This window comes from Acanthochromis polyacanthus, chromosome 3 (assembly GCF_021347895.1).
Source record: "Acanthochromis polyacanthus isolate Apoly-LR-REF ecotype Palm Island chromosome 3, KAUST_Apoly_ChrSc, whole genome shotgun sequence".
Taxonomy (NCBI): domain Eukaryota; kingdom Metazoa; phylum Chordata; class Actinopteri; family Pomacentridae; genus Acanthochromis; species Acanthochromis polyacanthus.
In genome coordinates this window covers 26,018,223-26,041,215 of record NC_067115.1, presented here as the reverse complement: position 1 = coordinate 26,041,215, position 22,993 = coordinate 26,018,223, and the positions used below count along the sequence as shown (strand labels likewise).

Genomic DNA, 22,993 nt, shown 5'->3' with positions numbered 1-22,993 from the left:
AGACAGGAGAGACATGTTTAGCACATTAGCTTGTTTTCATAATAACTGAAAGCCTATCATTTAGAAATGGCAAACTGTCGAGGTGAAGGCACAAAAGTTTGTGTCATTTCTCCATCTGAGGACATGAACATTTTCCTAAACTTTGTAGCCACATGGTCGCTGCCTGTCTCTGCTCACTTATGCACATCAGTAAACAGTGAGATGTCACCCTAAACCTCGGTGCAAACGACAACATGCCATTCACACATGGCACACCAATTAGTCATTTCACCTTGGCTTCCACGGCTTGAAAACTGTCTGTCACATGTGCGTATGCTGACGGGTGACACACGGAAGTGCACGTATGTCTGCCTGAAAGCTGTTTAACCTGGGAGATAGCTGGGAGACGGCTGAGTGTGCTTCAGTGTTACACTACAAGGACGCTAACTTGCAAGCTCAGCCTGTCAAATCACAATGCCGATGAAGGGAAACAAATTCATCAAAGTCTTTTGAGGCAAACAAAAGCCAAGCGACAAAAGGAAAGTCCCTATTGACCATAAAAATGGTTGGTTTTGTTGTCTGTATCAATTGGCCAGACCTGATGGAAGAGCTTTAGGCTCTTTGTGCATTCAAATGAATTGTGCTGAATGTGAATAGACATTGTTTAATATTCAAGAATACCGGTCCAACGTTTCAATATTTAGCAGGCTACCTTTCCACGTAATCTCCTGTTGTGTCACAGTAATTGAATGCAGAGTTTAATAATATGGTATTTTTTCATATGGACTTTGTGCTGGAAGAAATTACCATAACAAAAAGCAGTTTACCTAGACAGACAGTCGCCGGCCAGAAAAGGTCCTCGGATACTGTATAGTCGTACAGTAGCACCTTCTTCAAATACTACAAAAGACTATAACCCCACTGTTATTTATGAATGCACTTCAGGTACACAACTAGGCAGATATTTTCTTTGACTCCATGATAAATATACACACTTTGGAATGATTTTAGAAAAAAGACAGAGAGAGGCTTTTATGATATGTTTAAAAAGATGTCTCGACTGCTTTGGAGATAATAAACAACAAATATGTATCAACAAAGATTGGGATTTTTGAAGAGTAGATACTTAAACTGATTTAAGACAACATCCTTTTGAGAGGAGAAGACAGGTCTAATTAGGACAGAGCGATAGGAAAAAGAAAAACGGGGAAAAGACAAATAAGGTACTGCAGCTTGGCTGGTGAGCCTAGAAACAGAAAGCCAGCTATGATTTTATTATTCTTCTTCACACTCACTTCCTCTCTTACATGCAGAGTGAACTAAATCAATTAACGAGCTTGCACTAAAGGTGTACTGCAGTATACTTATTTGTCTGATATAAAACATAAGCTATATTTCACCAAACATGAAAGGCACTACAAAAACTCTCTCCCTTTTTCTTTTCATTTTTAATTCAGTTTAATCCACTTACTGGAGAAGCGTAAAATAGGCTTTTGGGAATTGCTGGGAAGGCGTTTTAAATAGAAATATTTAAATGTTCTCCGAGCTCTTAATGAGCAAAGTTGCTGATGGTAAGGAGCAATTTCACTCATTCCAGTTGAAAAATGATGAAGGGAATTAAATGTGACCATGTAGGAATGGATTTTTTCACCCTCTAGGCTTAAGCATAGTTTAAGTGAGAAGTTATGGAAGTACAATGAATGCTTAAAAACCTCAAAGCAGAGACGGTGTGCCCCTGTGACATGTTTAACAAGATCTAAACAGCACATCCTGCACAATTTCTGATGCCTAAACCTCAATTTCAGATTGCGACAACTCAATTTAGATGACATAACATGACATGTAAAATCAAATACTCTTACAAACAGAAACTGCATCAAAGCATGGACCTGCATTAATCGAGTGAACTCAGAAATAGATGCAGATGAATGATGTTGCTGTTTGTTAAATACATGTTGGATATAAATAGGCAACTGGCTGCGAACAAGTTTGCCACAGTCCCTCAAAAATTGACGATATGTTTGCGTTGTTTTTGCTGCACTCGAGTAGCTAAAAATACGCTGCTATTACTGCAGATTTAACACATAATTATGTATTCTGTGTCTCTTATTCATTATGTATAAGACACACATTATTGCTGCAGAGTTACATTATTGAACTTCTTCTCACACCCATAAAGCCCTTACACAGTCCAAGGCCTCGTGGCATATATAAGGCATTTTCAACGCTATGTCTACATTTATTTCAACATCGTATATGATTTTATTTACTTTTTTATTAGAGTGACTGGATATGTTTTGCTCCATCTTAACCTGTCAATGCACTGCTGTAACATGTGAATTCCCCTTTGGGATCAAAAAGTCTTATCTCGTCTTGTAGGGCCCTGTTTTCGTGGTAGCACAAAAGCGAGTGGAAGCAGAGCTCCGACAGTTTGGCACTTTTTTGACCTTGAAACTCTCTATACATGTCTGTGAGGTATTTTGGTGCCGAGCGCAGAGTGCACAGTTTACAGGTGGGCGTTTCATTTAAATGAGACAACGCAAAGCAACTTCAGTTAGAAAATATAGTTTATACTTTAAAAATAGATGACTCAGAACCACATTGGTCTCTCGTGCAACATCAGTCTGTTGCCATTTTGGTGATTTTATCAACATCAGCAAGCAAAATCCCAGCAGCAAATGCACAGGAATAATTGGATAATGCTTCACATGTTACTAATCTCCTTTTATTAAGTCACTTCTCAGACAGGAAATGTGCTAAAACTAGTGGGAAAAATACAATAAATGTGTGTGAAGCATCATTAAAGCACACTACAATGATCTATAAATTACTATAAGTGAGTCTTATAGTATTTATTGTTCACACCTGCTTTATACTGCATGAACACCTTCTCCTTCATTTCATTAAACCCCTGCAGCAATCTGAAGGCAGCAGGGCAAATTTACTGATAAATTTGCAGTGTCTCATTTGAGAAGTACCACACCAGAGCGCAATGTCATTATGCATGACCATCCTCTATGTGTACTTTTATTAAATCACATACAAATTACACCAGACTGCTACAGAATACTTCATGTATTACTAAAGGTGCCGTCGTGTCACATTTTAAGCTAAGTTGAAACCATTTATGAAGTGAGATACAGCAGAAATAAAGCTGAAAAATAGTGAAGTGGTAAAAATGGCTTCATGAACTTGGTATTTTATTAGTATTTTTCTTTCCTATTATCATTGTACAAGTTGATTAAAAATCAACACCATCTGCCTGAGATGTTCAGGTTGTGACCCTCACAATAATTAAATAATATTTCCTGGAAAAGCATCTTTCCATTTGTTGAGCTGATGTCATCATGCCTCACTTTAATTGGCAAAGTTGTTTCAAAGTAAGGAGACCAATGGTGTGACACTTACAGCCTATAAAAAACAATGGTCCAGTTTGTTTTCTGGCAGGACAGTAATGTACAAAATATAATGACAAAAAAATGCTAAAAAATCAACTTCTACATTTCCAAGCACAGTGTAGCCGTGTCTCCATTGGCGAAGCAGCATATCTGACCAGTCAGAGGTGAAAAAAAGAGGTCAAGTCCAACTGGCAAATCTGCTGAATATCACAGCAGTACATGAGATGCACACTCTTGGGCTCGTCTCTCAGACAGGCTTTGGCAGAGCTGAATGGGAAACAGAGCAAATATTTGTTGATTGGAAATGTTACGTGACCGCACCTTAATGCCGAAGCCATGCTTCACTTATGGGGTGTGACCAAAAGCAGGTCGGGAGAGGAAATAACAACGGAGATGTTGTGGAAATAATATGCCTGAGCTTGCGTGGCTGGCAGGCTAACAAGAGCAGTCCACAAAATTGCAGATTATCCAGCCTTTTATGAAACATTTCACTGTCTTTAACCTTCATCACTGTCCTTGCGCTCAGTGCAGCCAAATAGCATCTCTTCTTATCTTGTGGTTGCATTATTTCATGGTGGGGTTGTAAAACAAGAACAAGACTGAGCAAATATTATTTCCTCAATGAGAGGTCAGTTCCACCCCCTCTCTCAAACTGGCTGGACATTGGAGAGCGAGGCAATTTCACTAGCCGAAGTTTAATCAGATTGAACTCAATTGTTCCTGGTTCTAGACATGATTGCGAAGCGAATTTTGGTGCGACTGCAACATTATATCCAACTTTAACCTGCCCTTTTGTATGCTGTGCTGCTGCATGATCATGCACTAAAATAGCAAATGCGCCTCTAAATGCCTACACAGTTTGTACGCGTTGCACCTAATCTTACATATTTTTATTTGAAGGATTAAGTTAATAATAAACTCTAAACAGCTTGAGGGATCTTTGATCTAACCACAAACGAATGCATATGTAACACTATTATACAATACAGGACAAAAAAAAAATCCTCTTTTTAGTCTGCTTACTGGTCTGCTCTCCCACACTCTAACCTTAGTTAAAATATTTCCCCTAACTTCTCATACTGTCCTGCTAGTCTGATGGCAGTTTCCTCATCACTACTCTTTCCTAACTCCCGCCTCCATTTACGCACTGATTAAGACACCTTACCTCCTCTCCTTGCAAGCTTTGCCATCTGCTTCTCATTCTGGCTAAAACCTCTTTTCCCATCATTAAAACAATGGACACAGTTTTAAAAAAGTGACTCATCCAGCTCAGCAACTGTGTGTTGTACACCTACAAGCCATATAAGGAGGCCATTTTGAGTATTAAAAGAGCACTGATCCACTTCCCTATTTCCCCTTAAGTAAAAATAGCTTCCTCTATATTGCTAGCTACTGAAGCCACCAATGGAGTATTCTGATTAAAGATTAAAATAAAGAGTCTGGTCCTCAGAGCTATTATTTTAGAAGCAGACAGTATGAAGTGTCTTTACTTCTATCCCTTAGTCTCTGCTGTAGTTCTTATCCCTTAGTCTCTGCTATAGTTCTTTTTAGTGCACTTGATCCATTGATTTACAGGCATAACATGTGGGTGGCAGCGTGAGCCTGTGTGTTGTTACTCACTGCTAAAACCTGGCTAAATCCTATTTACTGTGCCCCGATGTAACACCAAGGAGCAACACGACCCCACCTTCTCTAAATGGCACACTGATTTAGGCCATGTGTCATTTTTTAATCTGCCCTCTACAGGCACCACATTAATGATCAACTTTAAAATGTGTCCCCCACCCCTCCTTTTTGGGAAGAAGATTAGTTTAAACACAGGGAGTTAGTGGGCAGAAAAGTGTATCGGGGAAGTAGGAGGGAGAGGGGGTCGGGGGGGAGAGAGGGAGAAGCCATAACCACTTTCCCATTAGGCTATTGATTTTTCTCCCTCTCAAGGACACGCTTCAATCCTGGGCCCATGTGTGGACTGTCTGTCAGGAATCTATGGCTAAGCTTTACACAGAAGAGTTGTGTGCATTGGCCGCCTGTGTTTGGCCTGGCCATAAATCTGATCGCACTCAATATGAGAAAGAGGGACGGGCAAATTGAGACAAGGTCAAAGGCCAGGCCGGTTGTGATGAGCGTTGTGTTGGCGTGGCAGCTGGAAAACAGGCAAGTGGCTGTGATTGGCATGAGTGCCCGTGGGCATAAACACAGGGGCGATCTAATACAAACAAAGACACACAAACACACACGTACTCAGGCAAAGTATAAATGTTTTACACATGCACAACACCAAGAAGAGGAAAGAAGGGACCACATCAATGAATTCCACTAAAATCCTCTCCTAAATCGCTTAGTGAAATCCTTGGTGACAGCTATTGATTCTTTAGTAGAGTCTAGTTAATTGGACTCGGTACCCTCTAAAAAGTGTGTGGTCCTATATCCCTTCCCTTTGTTCAGCTACACTTAATCATCTTTCCCCATTGCTATAGATTTCTCCTTGACTGTGTTCAAATCCATAGACATCAGGTCTGTGAGGACTGAGGGAGGCAAAAGTTCACGAGGATCAATAAGTGCTTTATGGTCCAGATCAGATGTGCATGGTAGCCCTTAAAAACCCCAACTACCACTAAGAGGGTAACAGGAAGGGGAAACACAACAGCTCTTCATCAAAGAGAAATATGGAGCCAATGACCAGTGTTTACTGGTCTAACACAGTAGCTGGTTCCCCGCCTTAACATCTCAATTAGCACCCAGAATCGAGTGGAGGCCTCGTTAAAATTTAAGACAGGAGCACTCCCCGAGGCCATGTAACCAGTGTGACTCGTCCATTTGTTGCATCTGTATAGACTATATAATCTTAGCCCTGACCTTTAGGTGAAGTCAGACAGGACCACAGGCAGCTTAAAAATGGATTATAATGGGTGTAGCCATGCTGTTGTCAATTGAATGTAAATAGGCTGTAGGTCTAATGCAGCTGTTTATCTGTGAACATACTGCTGTGTCTGCATTCACAAGTTCCATTAGATTTTTATTTGTGGAGTTGGAAAAAAAAAACCCTTCTCAAACTGACTTGCAGCTAAATCACAAACTCGCTTGTGGAGCCATGTTTGGTTACTGGTGTCAGAAAGGTGGCAGAAATAATCATCTGCACCACTAACAGGAAAGCAATGTAGTAGTAGCAGCAAGTAGTAGCACTTTCAACGACTAAATGTTGAGGTGTTGATGTGACAAGGAAAGGATGTTGTAGCTGCTAAAGTTCCAAACACTTTCACCACCTACAAGCATGTGCTGTTTCCCTTCTGTGCTGTGTGGCTTTCAGGGTTTCAGTTTTAAATGTTTAGTAGCTGTTACCACAAATAATAAAAACAAATAATAAATGCATCGACGACGTCAACCAACTTCCTTTTTTTGTCTTATCAAAATTATCATGGTTGGTGGATGACTTGAACATAAAAATATGGTGCTCTGAGGAACTTTCTGAAATGACTTGTTGTTTAACTTGGAAAAATAACTGTACAATGAACAGATTTGAATGATTTAATAAACCCTCAAGTTTTTGGTTGATATAATCAGCACCAAAGTCAACCCACTCTAGTCCTTTTCTGGCATTTTTTCTTTGGCCTCTACAACCCACCCCCACTGCTCTTTTTCCTTGGATATCTCAAATCTGGCACTGACAGTTAGAACAGCATGAACTCTGTTCTCTTCACAGTGTTTAAGAAAATTCAAGCTAACAAAAGTTTTCCATTTGGCGGGTTGAGAATGTGAAATGTGAAACATCAAACACACATGCAGGGTGAAATTAAAACCTTCAGAATGTGTGACTATAAAAAGCTAAATTATACCTTATTCAAGTTGCTTGGTTACCTCGTCTGGCAATACATTTCACCCTACACTTCTGCAATGCTTGGAATGCTTGGAATGCGGAAGTTATGTTCTGTACATGCGTAAAGCATCAACTGTGATGACTGCGAATCTGTTCCACTGTGTCAAAACAGCAAGCCTTCGGTGTCAGTTTTATTTTGGGGAAGCGCAAAAAGTTGCAGGGGGTCAAATATGGCCAAAAAAGTCACGATTTCAACATGCTGAGCGGGCACGCTGCCATGATGCCTCAGGCACACTATAGTACAACCCGACATTAACAGCCTGCCACTGTGGGAGGAATTCACAGTGCATGACACCATGAATGTTAAAAAACACGATGAGCATGCTCTTGAAACGCTCCTGACCTGACACCTCTTACTTGGTCTTTAGAGCAACTGCAGGCTCTTTCATTGGGAACTTGCTCTCTGAGTTGTAGTTGCCTATTACTTCCTTGGGAAAAAAAGCACAGTATACAGATACATATATGATATAGTGTGTATTATGTTATCATTTATAAACTCAAAATACTGCACCATTGTTTCTTGGAAATATTTAATTTAAAGTGAATATAAGTGGTTTGTGTCAATCATGTAGGTCTTAACATTTCTGGTATACAGTAAGTACAGTTAAGTAACTTTATGTGTAACTGGTTGAACTAAACACTGTAGACTGCTAGTAGCAGTGTTTGAGCTTTACTAATCAATTATATCATTGAATTTTACATCCTGTAAAGGTCCAAGGTTAATATATTTATACCCATGGGCAGATTTGTTTTGCAGAAAAAAATACTGTATTTGGCATTCCATTACAAAACACACACTGAGCCTGACAGGCAGGTACTTGATTGAGTGACAAGACAAAAAAAGTGCTCAGTGTTCCGGCCTTCACCAGTATAAGCCGCAAAGATAAGTAAAAAGATAAGAATAAATAAATAAGATCAAGACAATTATGAAAAAAAACAAAGCACAATAAAACACAAGAAAAAACCTTAGGGAAATAAAATCAATCTCTGGGATAAAATGCAGGATAAGAACATAAAAAGCTACAATAGCCATTCTAATTTGGAAAATTTACTGTACTTCTGAAATATAGTAGAGTGGAAATAAAGACAGAGATACTCCAATGCGGTGATACTATCTAAAAATTAGACTTATGTAAAAGTTTATGTTTGGCTCTCTATATGTGTCGGGCTGGAGACTGTATCTGGTTTCAGGTTGGACAAAAATCCTGTTAAACTCAGAGTCCAGTTATTGAATCTATATATACACACGTGGACAAAATTGTTGGTACCCCTCAGTTAAAGAAGGAAAAACCCACAATTCTCACTGAAATCACTTGAAACTCACAAAAGTAACAATAAATAAAAATTTATTGAAAATTAAATAATCAAAATCAGCCATCACTTTTGAATTGTTGATTAACATAATTATTTAAAAAAACAAACTAATGAAATAGGGCTGGACAAAAATGATGGTACCCATAACTTAATATTTTGTTGCACAACCTTTTGAGGCAATCACTGCAATTAAACGATTTCTGTATTTGTCAATGAGCGTTCTGCAGCTGTCAACAGGTATTTTGGCCCACTCCTCATGAGCAAACAGCTCCAGTTGTCTCAGGTTTGATGGGTGTCTTCTCCAAATGGCATGTTTCAGCTCCTTCCACATATGTTCAATGGGATTCAGATCTGGGCTCATAGAAGGCCACTTTAGAATAGTCCAACGCTTTTCTCTCAGCCATTCTTGGGTGTTTTTGGCTGCGTGTTTTGGATTGTTGTCCTGTTGGAAGACCCATGACCTGCGACTGAGACCAAGCTTTCTGACACAAGGCAGCACATTTCTCTCCAGAATGCCTTGATAGTCTTCAGATTTCATCGTACCTTGCACACTTTCAAGACACCCTGTGCCAGATGCAGCAAAGCAGCCCCAAAACATTACTGAGCCTCCTCCATGTTTCACCGTAGGGACAGTGTTCTTTTCTTCGTATGCTTGGTTTTTGAGTCTATGAACATAGAGTTGATGTGCCTTACCAAAAAGCTCCAGTTTGGTCTCATCTGTCCAAAGGACATTCTCCCAGAAGCTTTGTGGCTTGTCAACATGCATTTTTGCAAATTCCAGTCTGGCTTTTTTATGAGTTTTTTTCAGCAGTGGTGTCCTCCTTGGTCGTCTCCCATGAAGTCCACTTTGGCTCAAACAACGACGAATGGTGCGATCTGACACTGATGTACCTTGGCCTTGGAGTTCACCTTTAATTTCTTTGGAGGTTGCTCTGGGCTCTTTGGATACAATTCCAACGATCCGTCTCTTCAATTTGTCATCAATTTTCCTCTTGCGGCCACGTCCAGGGAGGTTGGCTACTGTCCCGTGGGTCTTGAACTTCTGAATAATATGAGCCACTGTTGTCACAGGAACTTCAAGCTGTTTAGAGATGGTCTTATAGCCTTTACCTTTAAGATGTTTGTCTATCATTTTTTTTCGGATGTCCTGGGACAATTCTCTCCTTCGCTTTCTGTTGTCCATGTTCAGTGTGGTACACACCTTTTCACCAAACAGCAGGGTGACTACTTGTCTCCCTTTAAATAGGCAGACTGACTGATTATGAGTTTGGAAACACCTGTGATGTCAATTAAATGACGCACCTGAGTTAATCATGTCACTCTGGTCAAATAGTTTTCAATCTTTTATAGAGGTACCATCATTTTTGTCCAGGCCTGTTTCATTAGTTTGTTTTTTTTAAATAATTATGTTAATCAACAATTCAAAAATAATGGCTGTTTTTGATTATTTAATTTTCAATAAATTTTTATTTATTGTTACTTTTGTGAGTTTCAAGTGATTTCAGTGAGAATTGTGGGTTTTTCCTTCTTTAACTGAGGGGTACCAACAATTTTGTCCACGTGTGTAATTCACACTGCCATTTATTCCTTCCTATACATGTACATTTATATGCTACCTAGAGTTATTCTATTAATAGATTTAGTGTGTTCATGCAATTGTTTATATTGTAACATACTGTGTTACTTTTTCCATACTCGTAGGTGCTTAACTGCATTCAATGATTGTTGAATTTCAGCAAATCTTTATACACAATTCAAGTGCTAGGTTTCTAATATTAAGCCACTAGATTTACATTATGATATTAACTCTTTAAAAGAAATCAAATTCAAGATACAGAAAAATCTGTGAGCAATCAATGTGATGTTGCAGCATCAACAGTTCTCCATTTGTTCTTATTATTGCTGACATAATGCTTCTGGGTCCTGCTGACTCTTGAAAGTAGCTCCATGGAGGATTAATAGAACAGCAGCACAATTATATAGTCTTCGCGTGTGACAAGGTTATGGTCATACGAAATTGACCTTAAGTGTCCATGAGATACTGCCACTGTACTTCATCAATTAATTACCCCAATCAATTAAACTGAGTTATGCAATAACAAACCAGAATGTGCTTAAGATACCATATAACTAGTACAGTAAGCAGTCCATTATAGTGGAGTTGAACACCAGAAGAGGGGCTCAGACAGATGGCTGTGGGAACACACGTGACTCACCTAATGCTGTTTGCGACTTATCAGCTAGCAGGGAGGGGAGCTGATTGTGTCTCTCAATTATCCTGGCAGATGAAAGTAACGAGCGAAACAATAGATATACCGCCTCGCTAAATGGGCTCTAATGGGAGAGATAGAAAGTGGGGAGGGAAGGATGGGCGAGGACGAGGGGGAAAAAAAAAGTACAACAAGGAGGAGGGGGTGGCTAGTGTAAAAGAGGAAATGTGGTCAGATCTTATTCTTGAGGGCAGGTAATTGCTAAATTACTGCTTTTCCTTTCATCCTGTGTTTTTGTTTTTGTCCACCATTTGTGATGGTGCATTTGTAAGGACACGTCAGAGTATACTTTTAAGCTTCACAGAGCAAAATTATTTCTCAAGGAAATAAACACACAAGCACTGTTCCCTCTTTGTGTTTGGAATCTTTCCAAGCACAATACACACAATGCATAAAAATATATTTTAATAATAAAATATCATTTTATACAAGAAAATGAAGGAAACACTGATTAGTTTTCCTCTAGTGGTCTGAATGATTCTCTGTTAAAGGGATGGTACTGCAACAAAATTGCCAGGGCATTTAAACTTTTAATAAAGAAATATTTTGTACTGAATCTTGCCTGAATTCGAGTAGTATTAGATTTTGGGTTTTAATTGATGTGTGTTGTTTCCAAGAAGTCACCATTGCTTTCACCGTCTTCCACCTAATTAGCCTGTAAATATGACTATATAAATATGACTATATTAAACACTCAAGGACTGTGTGACTGAGTCTAGCATAAATCTTTGTGGATAGCAACTAACTGAAGCACGACTCCTTCCTCTGGGCTCGCCGTAGTTATTCGTGCTCAATACTGAAATCACTCAGCACTACTAACTCGTATATTCAACCCAAACTAACTTAACTTGGCTGATGATGTTGCAAGCTCCGGTACAAATGAAGACACAAGTCACTGCTTGGGGTGGGGGTTAGGGCTCACAAGATTCATCGCATCAGAGTGAGGCAGTACACTCAATGTTGTTAAAGTAGTTCTGTTCCCTGGTGTTGCTCTTTCTGTGCTATTGTCACCCTCAAAATACATAAGAGGTCACATACTGTGTACGTTATACTTCATAAATTTGCTGCAAAAAATAATAGAAAAGTATAATACCACACATCTATCACAGTAAGTGATTTGATGATTTTTGAAGTTCCTTGTATAATACAGCCCACAACCTCATATTTCAAAATGGTAACGAAACATACATTCTTTTTAATCCACTCCATAAAGGCACATCCTATGAATTTTGAATACTTTTGAGGCCCAGACTTGCAAAACTCAAACTATCCAATCCAGCATATACCAAGCCAATATAATACTCGTAAAACATCCCACTGCACTGAGCTATAAAAGTTTACTTACAGCTGCTTACTGCATCGTTTACACCACATATACTGTGAAAAGTATTCAGTCAGTTTTGTAGGAACCAGTCTTCACTTTAGGTTTGACTGAGAAATGTGTTCATCCTGTGTCTGGTCGGCCACAGAGATAAACTTGGATGTCCTGAAATATGCCTTGACACTGCAAAGTGATGGGGGGCAAAATAATGGATGAAAAATGGATGGAAGGCAAGAGTGGCAGAGGGGTGAACAGAAGGTGTCCAGGGTTTGTGCTGGAGCCAAGACACTAATCAAAAGTGTAGAGCACTGGGCATTCAGGCAGTTAAGGTGTATCTGTAAGTCACTGACCAGACTGGGAAGCTAATGTGTGCTCGAATGTGTCTTACGAGTGTGCCAGAGTACTCCATAAAAGGCTTTTAGCACAATGTTTGAGGCAAGCACAGTGCAAGGGTGAAGGATACTGTATTAATCTTTGCATTGAACATTAAGCATAACAATAGTAAGGCATTAAACTATTACTCCTTGTGCCACATTGGCTCTGTCTGCAGTGCACTAACCAGTCTCCGACAGGAGCTTGATGGACTCCAGTACACGCTCAGTGTAGACCCCAGGTTCGTAGTTTTCCATCTCAGCATTAATGATGTGGACCACACGAGCAGCTCGGCCCCGGATAGCTCCAGCAGTTCGGTCAAGAGTGTCCACATCCCCCTCTTGCAGAGCAATTACACATTTGTTGACATCCTCAAGGATGTGGTTCTCTTGGGGGAGAGGAAAGAATGACAGTGAATGGTACTGGAAGGACCCAAGGCATTCTATTGTTGGGAGAAATAATAATCATCCTGTTCTGAAAAGAAGAAATTTTGCTTGTAAATGGAACTCAGTCTTGTCACTGATTATTACAAGAACTGAATGTAATGATTAATGTTTGTCCTCAAACATGAATACGTTGTCCTGACAAAATATTTGGTTTATATAACCATTTTTTTTGTGTACAGAACACACTGAAAAATTTACCAGTTTCTACACTGTTACATTTTGGTATATGATAAGAGCTGTAAAGTGTGTTTTTTTTTTTTTTTTTTACACATATAATTAAATGCCTACTGAAATTGCAAATCAATAAGCAGGAAGTGCTGTGGAAAAATAAGTAAACAAAGTGCAGAACAAATACAACAGCACAATTCCACCAAAAAATGGCCAATTGTTCTCTGATAATTTTGCTTCCTAACTTCACTGTTGATTTGATTTTCTCTGTTTTTCTCATTTGTTTTTTTTTTTCAAATGCTGTGATTTCTAATTTTTTGTTAACCAAATAGCTATTCTGCTTTTTCACATTGAGCTGTCACAGAGAAATGCTTTCAGTTTGATATTAGAAGCTACCTGACACCCACTTCACTTAGTCACAGTGTGTGAACTTGGAATTTCACAAGTGAGTGAGTGAAATTAAGAACATGTGGATCATTGTCTTCAACCAGTCCACCTGTAAAGGATTTGAACAGCCTCATACCTGACACGGAGAGGAAGTCGTCCACAGAGGTGATGTCATCCACGGCCTCGGTCAGGATGCGCACTTGCTTCTCCCACTGGTCCTTGAAGACGTCCATGTTGTCCTGGGCCACCTTGCTTTGGGGGCGGGCAGCCAGAGTGAGAGCAGCGTTGATAACCTGGCATGGAAGAAGGGTTAATAGTGGAAGCATGGAAGATATGGGTACATCTGTGTGCATATGCATATTTGTGAGGATAAAATCAGGTCTACTACTGTTGATACAGGCTTTAAACCCATTTGTGCACAACTGTACAATACATTTTTAAAACCAGGAATGCCATTAACAGCATACTGTATATTGTGTTAAAAGTAGTGGTGGGATACAATTAAAACGAACAATCTAATTAATTGGAGGCTTTGTAATAAATAATCACGGTTAATCACATTTTTGTCAAATAGCAATATTTGACACAGTAAGCAAAGTTTTTCAACTCAGATCAATTTTGGTTCATGACTGAATCGATGAACAGACATATATGTGAACTTAAATAAAAATGTTTGTTTCATTTCTATTTATCTGCGTTTTTCATCTGTCTACTACATTCACAGATTACTGCAAACTCAAAGTGCAATTATCGCGATTATTTTTCAACATTTTAAGACTTTTTGTAAACTCGAGCACTTTCAGTGTCTTGAAAAGTGGTCTATTATGGGATGGCTACACCGTTTGCTGGTACCAGGAGTGTTGTAGCTAACATTAGCTCTGATGCTAACAGCGACACGTTTTGCATTGAGGGGATACTGTCGGTTTGAAGTGCTACGACGATAAGAAGACTCTTGGTTGCACACAACCACACTTTTATCCAGGTTTATAAAAGGAAAACTTTCTGTCCAACAAGCTCACTGCTGTCTCGTCTTCTTTCACTGTTCACCAAACTTTATGACATCACTCAGTGCATCCTGTGCTTCTTCACTGCGGCTGGCAAACAGACTTAAGGTTCATTAGCGCTACCTACTGGGCTGGAGTGTCCATCAGTGTTACCGGTGTGCCAGAAATGAGGAAATTGAGAAAGGTGCGATTAAATGCATTTTTTTTTCTGTAATTAATTAATCTGAATTAACACGTAAAAGTCCTAGCCCTCGTTAAAAGGAAAGGCTGATGTTAGCCAGTGTTTTTCTACGTAATCATGCATTAGTCCATTTATGGCTCTTAGCCCCAAACATAGTTTTTCCTAATAAACACAGAACTCTTAAAAAAACAGGCTACATACACTACCAGTCAAAAGTCTGGACACACCTTCTCATTCAATGTGTTTTGTGTATTTGTGTTATTTCCTACATTGTAGACTAATACTGAAGATCAGCACTTTTTTGTTTACAACATAATACATAATTCCATATGTATTCTTTATAGTTCTTTAATAGTTTTGATGTCTTCAGAATTAATCTACAATATAGAAAATAATCAAACAAAAAGCATTGAATGAGCAAATGTGTCCAAACTTTTGACTGGTAGTGTATATAAAACAATATTTCCTAAATCAGGCAGGTAGACTGTGTTTTAGCTATTTGTTGTAGAATATCTACACCTCTGTATTATTCTATATATTTAATTTTCTTGTGAGTATGTATGGTAACAGCATAATGCTTGTGGGACTTATTCAAATTAAAGTGCACATTTTCATCTAAATGAAAGCTCCTAACCATGGATTCATGTGTTTCACGAGTTTACCGACAGGAATAGTGATTCACAGCACACAGTTATACACTACATCAGGATGTGACTACACAGTGATAGGTGTTAACAGAATCACTTCACTGTTGGATTTGGTCTCTCCATAGAATTTGTTGACATGAAGTGTCATGGTCGCGGGCTGTCGTTTGTTATTCTGATTGGCTGTCAAGCTCAGAGAGGGAAGGTTGTATCTAATATGAGCCTGTCAGGGAGCAGATACCAGGAGGAGAGTGGAGTATAAATGCATGACAGTAGAGTGCCACAGATGAACGCAACGAGCACTTTTTGATTGAAACCATGATAAATGATAAACACCGTCCCTGAAGTGTTTTGGTTTATTTTCAGTCTGAATCTATTTGTTAACATAAATGATACACACTGCGTGTTCAGTACGGTTGTGGCAATATGAAATGAAGACTGGTTAATGTGTCAAGCGACTGATGCTGCGGGGTGACCAGTGGATCTGCAGTGCACAGTAGTTGAGCTCATCAGGCTTCGTGCAATGCAAGACCTTCATTCTTTCTTGAGTTTGGCCATGCAGGTATTTAGTGTATGCTGTGGCCTGATAGTATCTGGTTCAGCTCAAAAGTTTAGTTACAAATCTCCATGACTATATCTGCTGCATGGGAAAAAATAAATAAAAGCACCGACTATAAACGTATTGTCGGTAGCATACGTGTCACGCCGAAGTACGTATTGTGCAGAAGTCCAGTGAATGGATGAAAAAGATGAGCAATTTTTTGGAGCTTAAACGGGCTACCTTTTCTGAAAGCAGCCACGAGCCTGATCTGTGTCAGAACATTTGGATTGAAGCCAGAAGAGATCGACGCTTTGTGAGATTTAAGAATAATGAAAATAAAATGGCTCTTTTAAACACGAGGAAAGTTGTGTCCATATATCCCAATTATTTATTTATTTATTTATGTTTTAGCAACTTCCTGCTGAGATTCTACACATCAACAGACTTGTACTTAAGAACAAGCAGTATTAATCATATCACTATGACAGCTGGCATGCGTTTCTTGTTTTTCCCCCCCCTCCCTCTTCTTTATCACTTCTCGCTCTTTAGATTTAGTTTTACTGGGATTACTCAGATGTAGGAAAAGAGATGCTATGATGTGGACACGGCAGTTGCTGGGGATGTGTGCGTCTGTGTTTGTATGCGTAAAAATAGGGGACCTGGGTTAACTCGGCTCAGAGCAGATGGAAATATCTCTCTTTGTTCCACCTCCTCTTTGTTCCTCCTTCCCCCGTCACAAAGTCTGTGTCTATTATGTTTTTTAATCTGTCTGTGTTGAGCATTGCCAAGAGGTATCAGGAGACAATTCCTCCCCACATTTTCGTAGTGAGTGGGTCTCAGCAGGTGTGCACAGTGGAGCCTGCACATTAGATCCTGAATCTTAAATTCAGCCTCCGTTCTCCACTTCCTCTACTCCATACTACGTTGGGTCCTGTGTGAATAAGGCTTACCGTTAACCTTGGAAACAATTGATCGATTTTAACATCCTCCTTTGCATGCATTCTGAGAAACAGTACTACAAGGTCCTCCTACACATTATTCATAGCTCTTCAGATTCTGCCAACTCTGATTCTTTCTCTGCTTTCACTAGCTATTCCAATTTCTAAAAAAAAAAAAAAACCTCTAAAGTGATTCCTTTGAGATGAATTTAGAGGAGCTCATAATTACTAAAACATGTTGACCGGGGCGTGTGTAAAGAGTGCTTTATGATGGGATGAAAGTGGTTTTTGAAGTCCTCACCTGTGGACATAGGCTGTCAATTTGGGTCGCAGCCATTCGCACCAACTTCACGCCCTCTTCATTGTTGGAGATGGAACAAGCCAGGTTGGCCACCTGAATAAAGCAAGCAAACAAAGAGGTGAAATTCTTATAACATGAACCCGGACACTTTATTAACCTGAAGGTCACAAGCAGTTCAAAGTTGCCACTTTGTCCAGCTTGCAGACTCTACATTGAGGTTAGGTTCATATTCTTACAAGTGCTTTGTTGTTGCAAATGTTTCTCATGTTCATATTGGCTGTAAATCTACATCAGTTCCATTACAAGTATGTGAGGAACAATTGACACACACTGTGCAAAAGTACACTAATGTTTAGCAGAAGGTAGTAAGAAGCCAGTAATGAGAGTTTAAGTGGGTGTCTATCACAATTACTTTACAGAAAACATCTTTTTTTTTTTTACATCATTTATCTTTTGAGTATAAAACTCCCTGATATTGTTACTTTTCCCTCTACAGCTCAGCAAGGCAACCTTGAAACACAGAAGGAACAGACTACAGCTTTCACAGGTATCCACTTCATTTGTGTAATTGTGGCACACACTGGGTTCAACTGTAGGTTAGAATGCAATTTTGCACAGAACAAGGATAGTGGATTTTCTTCTTTCTAGCTTACCGGTATATTGGATATTTCACTAGCACTATTCTACTGGAGCTTTCTTCCTGATCTTTTCAAAGCCAGAATAGTTCTAAAAAACAATTACAGCAACAACAAAAAAAAAGTTTCATTTTCCATAGGGGAATATGAGAGAGGGAATTTAGATTATAACACCCTGTAATGTGTGTTACAATCTGTGCAAGAGTTTGAGCCTTTGTTTTAGTTATTCATTGTTGGTGTAAAACAATGTACCAAGGACTGGAGGCTGACAGTCGTTTGTATTCTTACACACTCCAGCACTCCTTGTCTTGTTTTTTACTGCAAGAGCCTGCATCCAATCAGATGACACAGGTACCATTTTCATTTTTGCGCTGGGCAGATGGTGGAACTCAACTGGCAAATAGATGACGGTGGATGACATACTGCAGATGTTTGGCGTGACCAACAGTTTGTATGTGGGGACAGTTTTTTTTTTCTTGTACAGGCATATAATGGTACAGACCTCTAAATTATTACAGTAACACTACTACAAAGGCCATGCGTGTCAAAATGTTTGCGGCACAGTAAAGTGACATTGAGTGGGTTCACTTGCAGCATGACAATTGGATTCATTCACATCCAAAACGGCCAGGTTCACACAATATGTTTACAGAAAGCTGAACTCATTAGGTTGACATTTCCAGCATGGCTGTGATGCATGACTAGCATGCCTAAATCATTATGGGGCTTGGTGGTGCAGAGAGGTGTTTTATTGTATAATTAAGGTGCCAGATGGTTTTTATGTATGAAACAACCCTTAGTTTGATTTATGCCTGTCTTTATATCGAGGCACAGTTTCTTAAAAATATGGTTCAAACCTGAATCCGGGAGTCAAATACAGTAGCTGATCTCGGTGTATTTTGAACTGTTAGTTTTGCTACAGAGGTGCACAAACTAAACTAAAAAAAAAAAGAAGGATGTTTTCACAAATCACAAATTTTAAATGAATTGTATGTGCTTGATAGCAACTGAAGAGTGTGTGATTTGGTGTCTGAATGCTGTACGCCATCCAAACCGGTTGAGTAACTGCAGAAATACAGAAAACATTAGAGACGACATAACATGATTTACACCAATGCATCATTTATGGCAGCACCACACACAAAGTCTGCTGTAGTCCCAGGTGAAGTCATCAGATTTCTCACCGCTATCAGTGTCTTTCACGGTTAATTTTCATAACTTCAAACTCTTCATAATTCAATATCATCCTTCAACAAATCAGATTTCAGCACGAGTCCAGGCTTTGAAACTGAGCTAAACAGACACATGCCTGTTGGCAGCAAAAGGTGCCAGTCTGTATTAGCACTTCTAGTACTCACATGTCACTGTTTGAGGCAAATTGAGGTAAATCAAATTTGTGTTAGAGGACTCTTGCTTAGAGCTCTGTCTCTTTACTCATGACAGCAATGAGCACATTGATGGATTACAGTCCTTTATGTGAAGCAGGGTGTGTATGTGTTTAAAGCGTGTGAGTGTGTGTGTGTGAGAAAGACGGAGTGTGATCGAGAGCCCGCATTCCACATAAATGTGAGCAGCTTTTCACGGAGGATTTGTTTCACAACCACACAAAGCACTACTTTAAGTTCCTCACATTCACTTAGTGTTGTACCTTACTGAGAATTAAACAGAGAATTTCCTGGAATCTTTATTATGTTGTGACATTTTTTTGCAATTTTCTCCCTGTCTTTGTAAAGTACATTGGGAATGAATGAGTCAGTTTATACAAAATACTCCAAGAAAAGAAAATCCTGGCCAATTTAAGCCATTACTGTTAAAAATTCATTTCGTGTTTCCTTTTACTTCAGTGAACTACAGCTGGTGGGAGCCTCCTGCTTTTTGACTAACAGAACACCATTGTATTAGCAAATGAAACTGTATTGTCTCGTTTCTCCTAAATGTTGCATTAATATGACTGAGCCTATGTCTATTTGTGGTGTGACATTTTTGCTCTTGTCTAACTACGTGTAAGTTTGTCGATTAAGACTAAAATGACACTGACATTTTCTACGACAAAGTGCTTATGTGTCATTTGTTGTATCCTTTTGAAGTAACAGTCTTTCAAAAAGAAAAAGGTGCAGCACTTTTTTTCCCCCTTTACTGCTTTTAATAATTACAGTATAATTGCAGTACCTGATCAACAGAAAGCAAGTCCCTCCTCTCTGTCTTTATTCACTTACATAGTTTCCTATCTCTAGTTCTGCTAAGCCCTCTGACTGCTGCAGTGGGCTCATGTGAGGCGAAGGGGCAGAGGGCTTTCTGGAGGCTGGAAACATGCCCAACAGGCCCACTCCCACTCCCTGTTACCCAGTACACAGAGCTAGGCCAGGGCCAACGCTGCAAAATGCAGCCAAAACTACTAATTGCAATTATCCAAGGAAGTGCTTCTCCTTTGAGTTTTTTTTTCCTTTTTTTTCTGAACAGGGGAGGGAAAAACCAAGACAGAAGGTTTGAGACTACACCGTACAAGCCTAATGCTGATACGGTCAAGGATGTTAGAACAGAATACGCAATTCAAAGAGGCGTGTGTGTGAGTGTGCGAAAGAGAGAGAAAGGCAGCAACAGAGAAAGAGAGAGAGATCCCTGTCGAATGCCCATTCTTCATTTTAGCCTCGAACAAAGAACTATCGATTTTGTCCTTTTGCTCTGCCCTGGATAATCACTTCAATTCTAATTTGATGAAGGTTTCCATGGTAGTTGCAGAGATGGGCATTCTCATGTATGCTATCTAAATCACCTAAATGGAGCTGAATAACTGGAAATAGCTCGATAGTGTCATTTTATTTTTTCCATTATTTTAGACGGGGGATGTCACAGAGGACTTCAGATCTAAGCAGCGATAATGGCAATACGCTAAATAACAATCTTAGCAGCTTTTCTTTATTGCTGTTTAGCAACAACTGCATACGTTGCACATAATCAGTTCATCTCTATGTAACCTCAGGAATCTTCTTTTTGTCGTATCTCTTTACGCACAGAAGTTTTTGACAAATTACTGTTTTTATTCCCCCTTCCTTTCCAAGCTTTGATCATGCTAGATAAAGCAAATGCTTTTCACAGAGAGGCTATGCCAAAAAGGAGGAAAGCCGAGCCAGAAGACTACTTGCTTCGCTAAAGATGGTCAGTGCCCCACTAAACATTTCCATTTCTGCAACCATTTCCAGCAGCTGCACCACGCAAATTACCCTTCCAGTTACTAACTCTGAAGAATGACTAACAGAGCTGGTGTCAGCTAAGGTGTTGGACACAACAGTTTTGCCTGAGGAAGCAGCAGGAAGCGGGCTCGAAAAAGAGAGGAATGACAGTGGAGGAAGCTATCAGTGAGGATAGCTTTTTAAGTTACTGTATGTGATGTACGACGTGTAGGATACCTGTGAGCAGGAGAACAGCTTGACCCATGATGCATTCTAGACCAACCACTCATGCACTGCAAGGACACTTTCTCACAGCTATAAATTTGGTCAGAAACCGTTTGAGCAGATAATCAACAAGGACTTGTAGTCACTCTATTCACGCGACAAAATGAACAAGATGGGGATTTACAATTAAAAAGACAATTAAAGCAACAATAGGCAGAAATCTAGAAAAGGCAAAAATGAAAAACTGTAGAATTTGAAAGTATACAGCCTTCTGCAGAGGCTTCCTCTACCCTGTCTGCTCTGATACTCTCCTACCAGATGAGCATGTGCTTAAAACGCACAAAGGTAGTCAAGCTAAAAGTCAATATTCATTCGAGCTGCCCTTTGTGCCCAAATCCCTGTGAAGTTCCTAGTCAAGATCTCGGCTAGATATGTTAAAGTCTAGTTTCCTCTCAGGCCACTTCAATTACAAGCTAATGCTTTTTTTTTTTGTCCCTGAATACTGAGGAAAGACAAATCTGTCCCCCCAGTATACTATAGAAGTAATGGTAAATATGCCCTCTTTTTTAGAGCCCTGTTAACTGATTTGTCTTTGTTATTTCCTATTCATTTCCCATTTATTGCCATTTGTTGGGGAAAACATAAGTGTGTGACTCCCCTTTCCAATTATACACTTGGTTGCGCTTATGAAGCAACAATAAACACAACAGCTGTGAGAGCAGCATCAAAGCTTTGGGTCTGTCCTGTAGATATTGTGGGCAATCACTGATGGCTTGCTCTGAATATTTTGAATAGAGTTCCTTTTTGGTCCTCATAACTAAAGTAGCAGAAAGGAACTGAACATGGAATGCTGGAGAATATATTGTTGGACATTACAAAGAGCATACAGTCCATGAATGTATTACGAGGTGCTTTTTACAGTGAGTGGAGCATTTTCCAGTGTTTTACGCTTTTGGTCACGTTGTTGCACAGAAATTGGTCCAGAATTTAAAATGCAGAGACTTAGAAAGCCGTAGTTTGCACGGCTTTAGTCAGCAGACGTGCACACAGACCAGAGCTCAGCAACGACACAAATCAACTTTTATGTATTTCATAGACTACCTATTACATATTTGTCTAGTACATCTATTACACTTCTTTTAAAATACAGTGCATTATCTTGGTATACCTGGACACATCATCTGTTATGTTTTTGGAGGTCACCCTGTGTTTCAGAATCATCACCCCGGCAAAGGATAAACTTTATTGATCCCACAGGGGGGAAAGTTCACTGTTACAGCAGCTCCAAAAGAGAAAGTATAAAGGCAAGAATAAACACGAAAAAACACAGTACAAAAATTGCAGATATCATATACGAATTATTTAAAAAAAAAAATACTATGTAGAAGACTATATAGAAGAGGATGAGGTATCAGTTATTGCACATAAGTAGGTGGATGTGTGTGTAAACTGGGGTAAGAAAAAAGTGCAGCAGTAAACAGTGCACAGTGAAATTTATAATGCGGCATTGTACAATCTGACAGATGCTGGAATAAAGGACCTGCAGAGTGGGTCAAAGCAGCCAGAGTAGACCAAGCCCCCACTGGCTAATTTGGCAGCATTACACAACCTGTCCCTGCCACTGAATAACATATCTGTTAAAATCCCTTAATGTGACCCAGGAAGATCTGAACAAAGTAAACATCCATCCATTCATTTTCTGTACACCTCTTAATCCTCAAGAGTGTCATGGGGGGGTCTGGTCACAGGGCTACATATAGAGACAATCACATTTGCATTCACACTTATGGACAGTTTAGTTCTGGATTAACCTCTGCCTATTTTT

The 22,993-nt window shown here is 39.4% G+C and overlaps 1 protein-coding gene across 1 annotated transcript in view; it reads right to left on the bottom strand.

The window, feature by feature from the left end:
• Positions 1 to 22,993, bottom strand: part of ctnna2 (catenin (cadherin-associated protein), alpha 2) — a 361,962-nt gene that overhangs the window by 27,241 nt on the left and 311,728 nt on the right. The window contains 3 exon segments of the mRNA XM_022216075.2: positions 12,716 to 12,916; positions 13,666 to 13,822; positions 17,139 to 17,231. Of these exon segments, the coding sequence (XP_022071767.2) occupies positions 12,716 to 12,916; positions 13,666 to 13,822; positions 17,139 to 17,231 (451 nt within the window).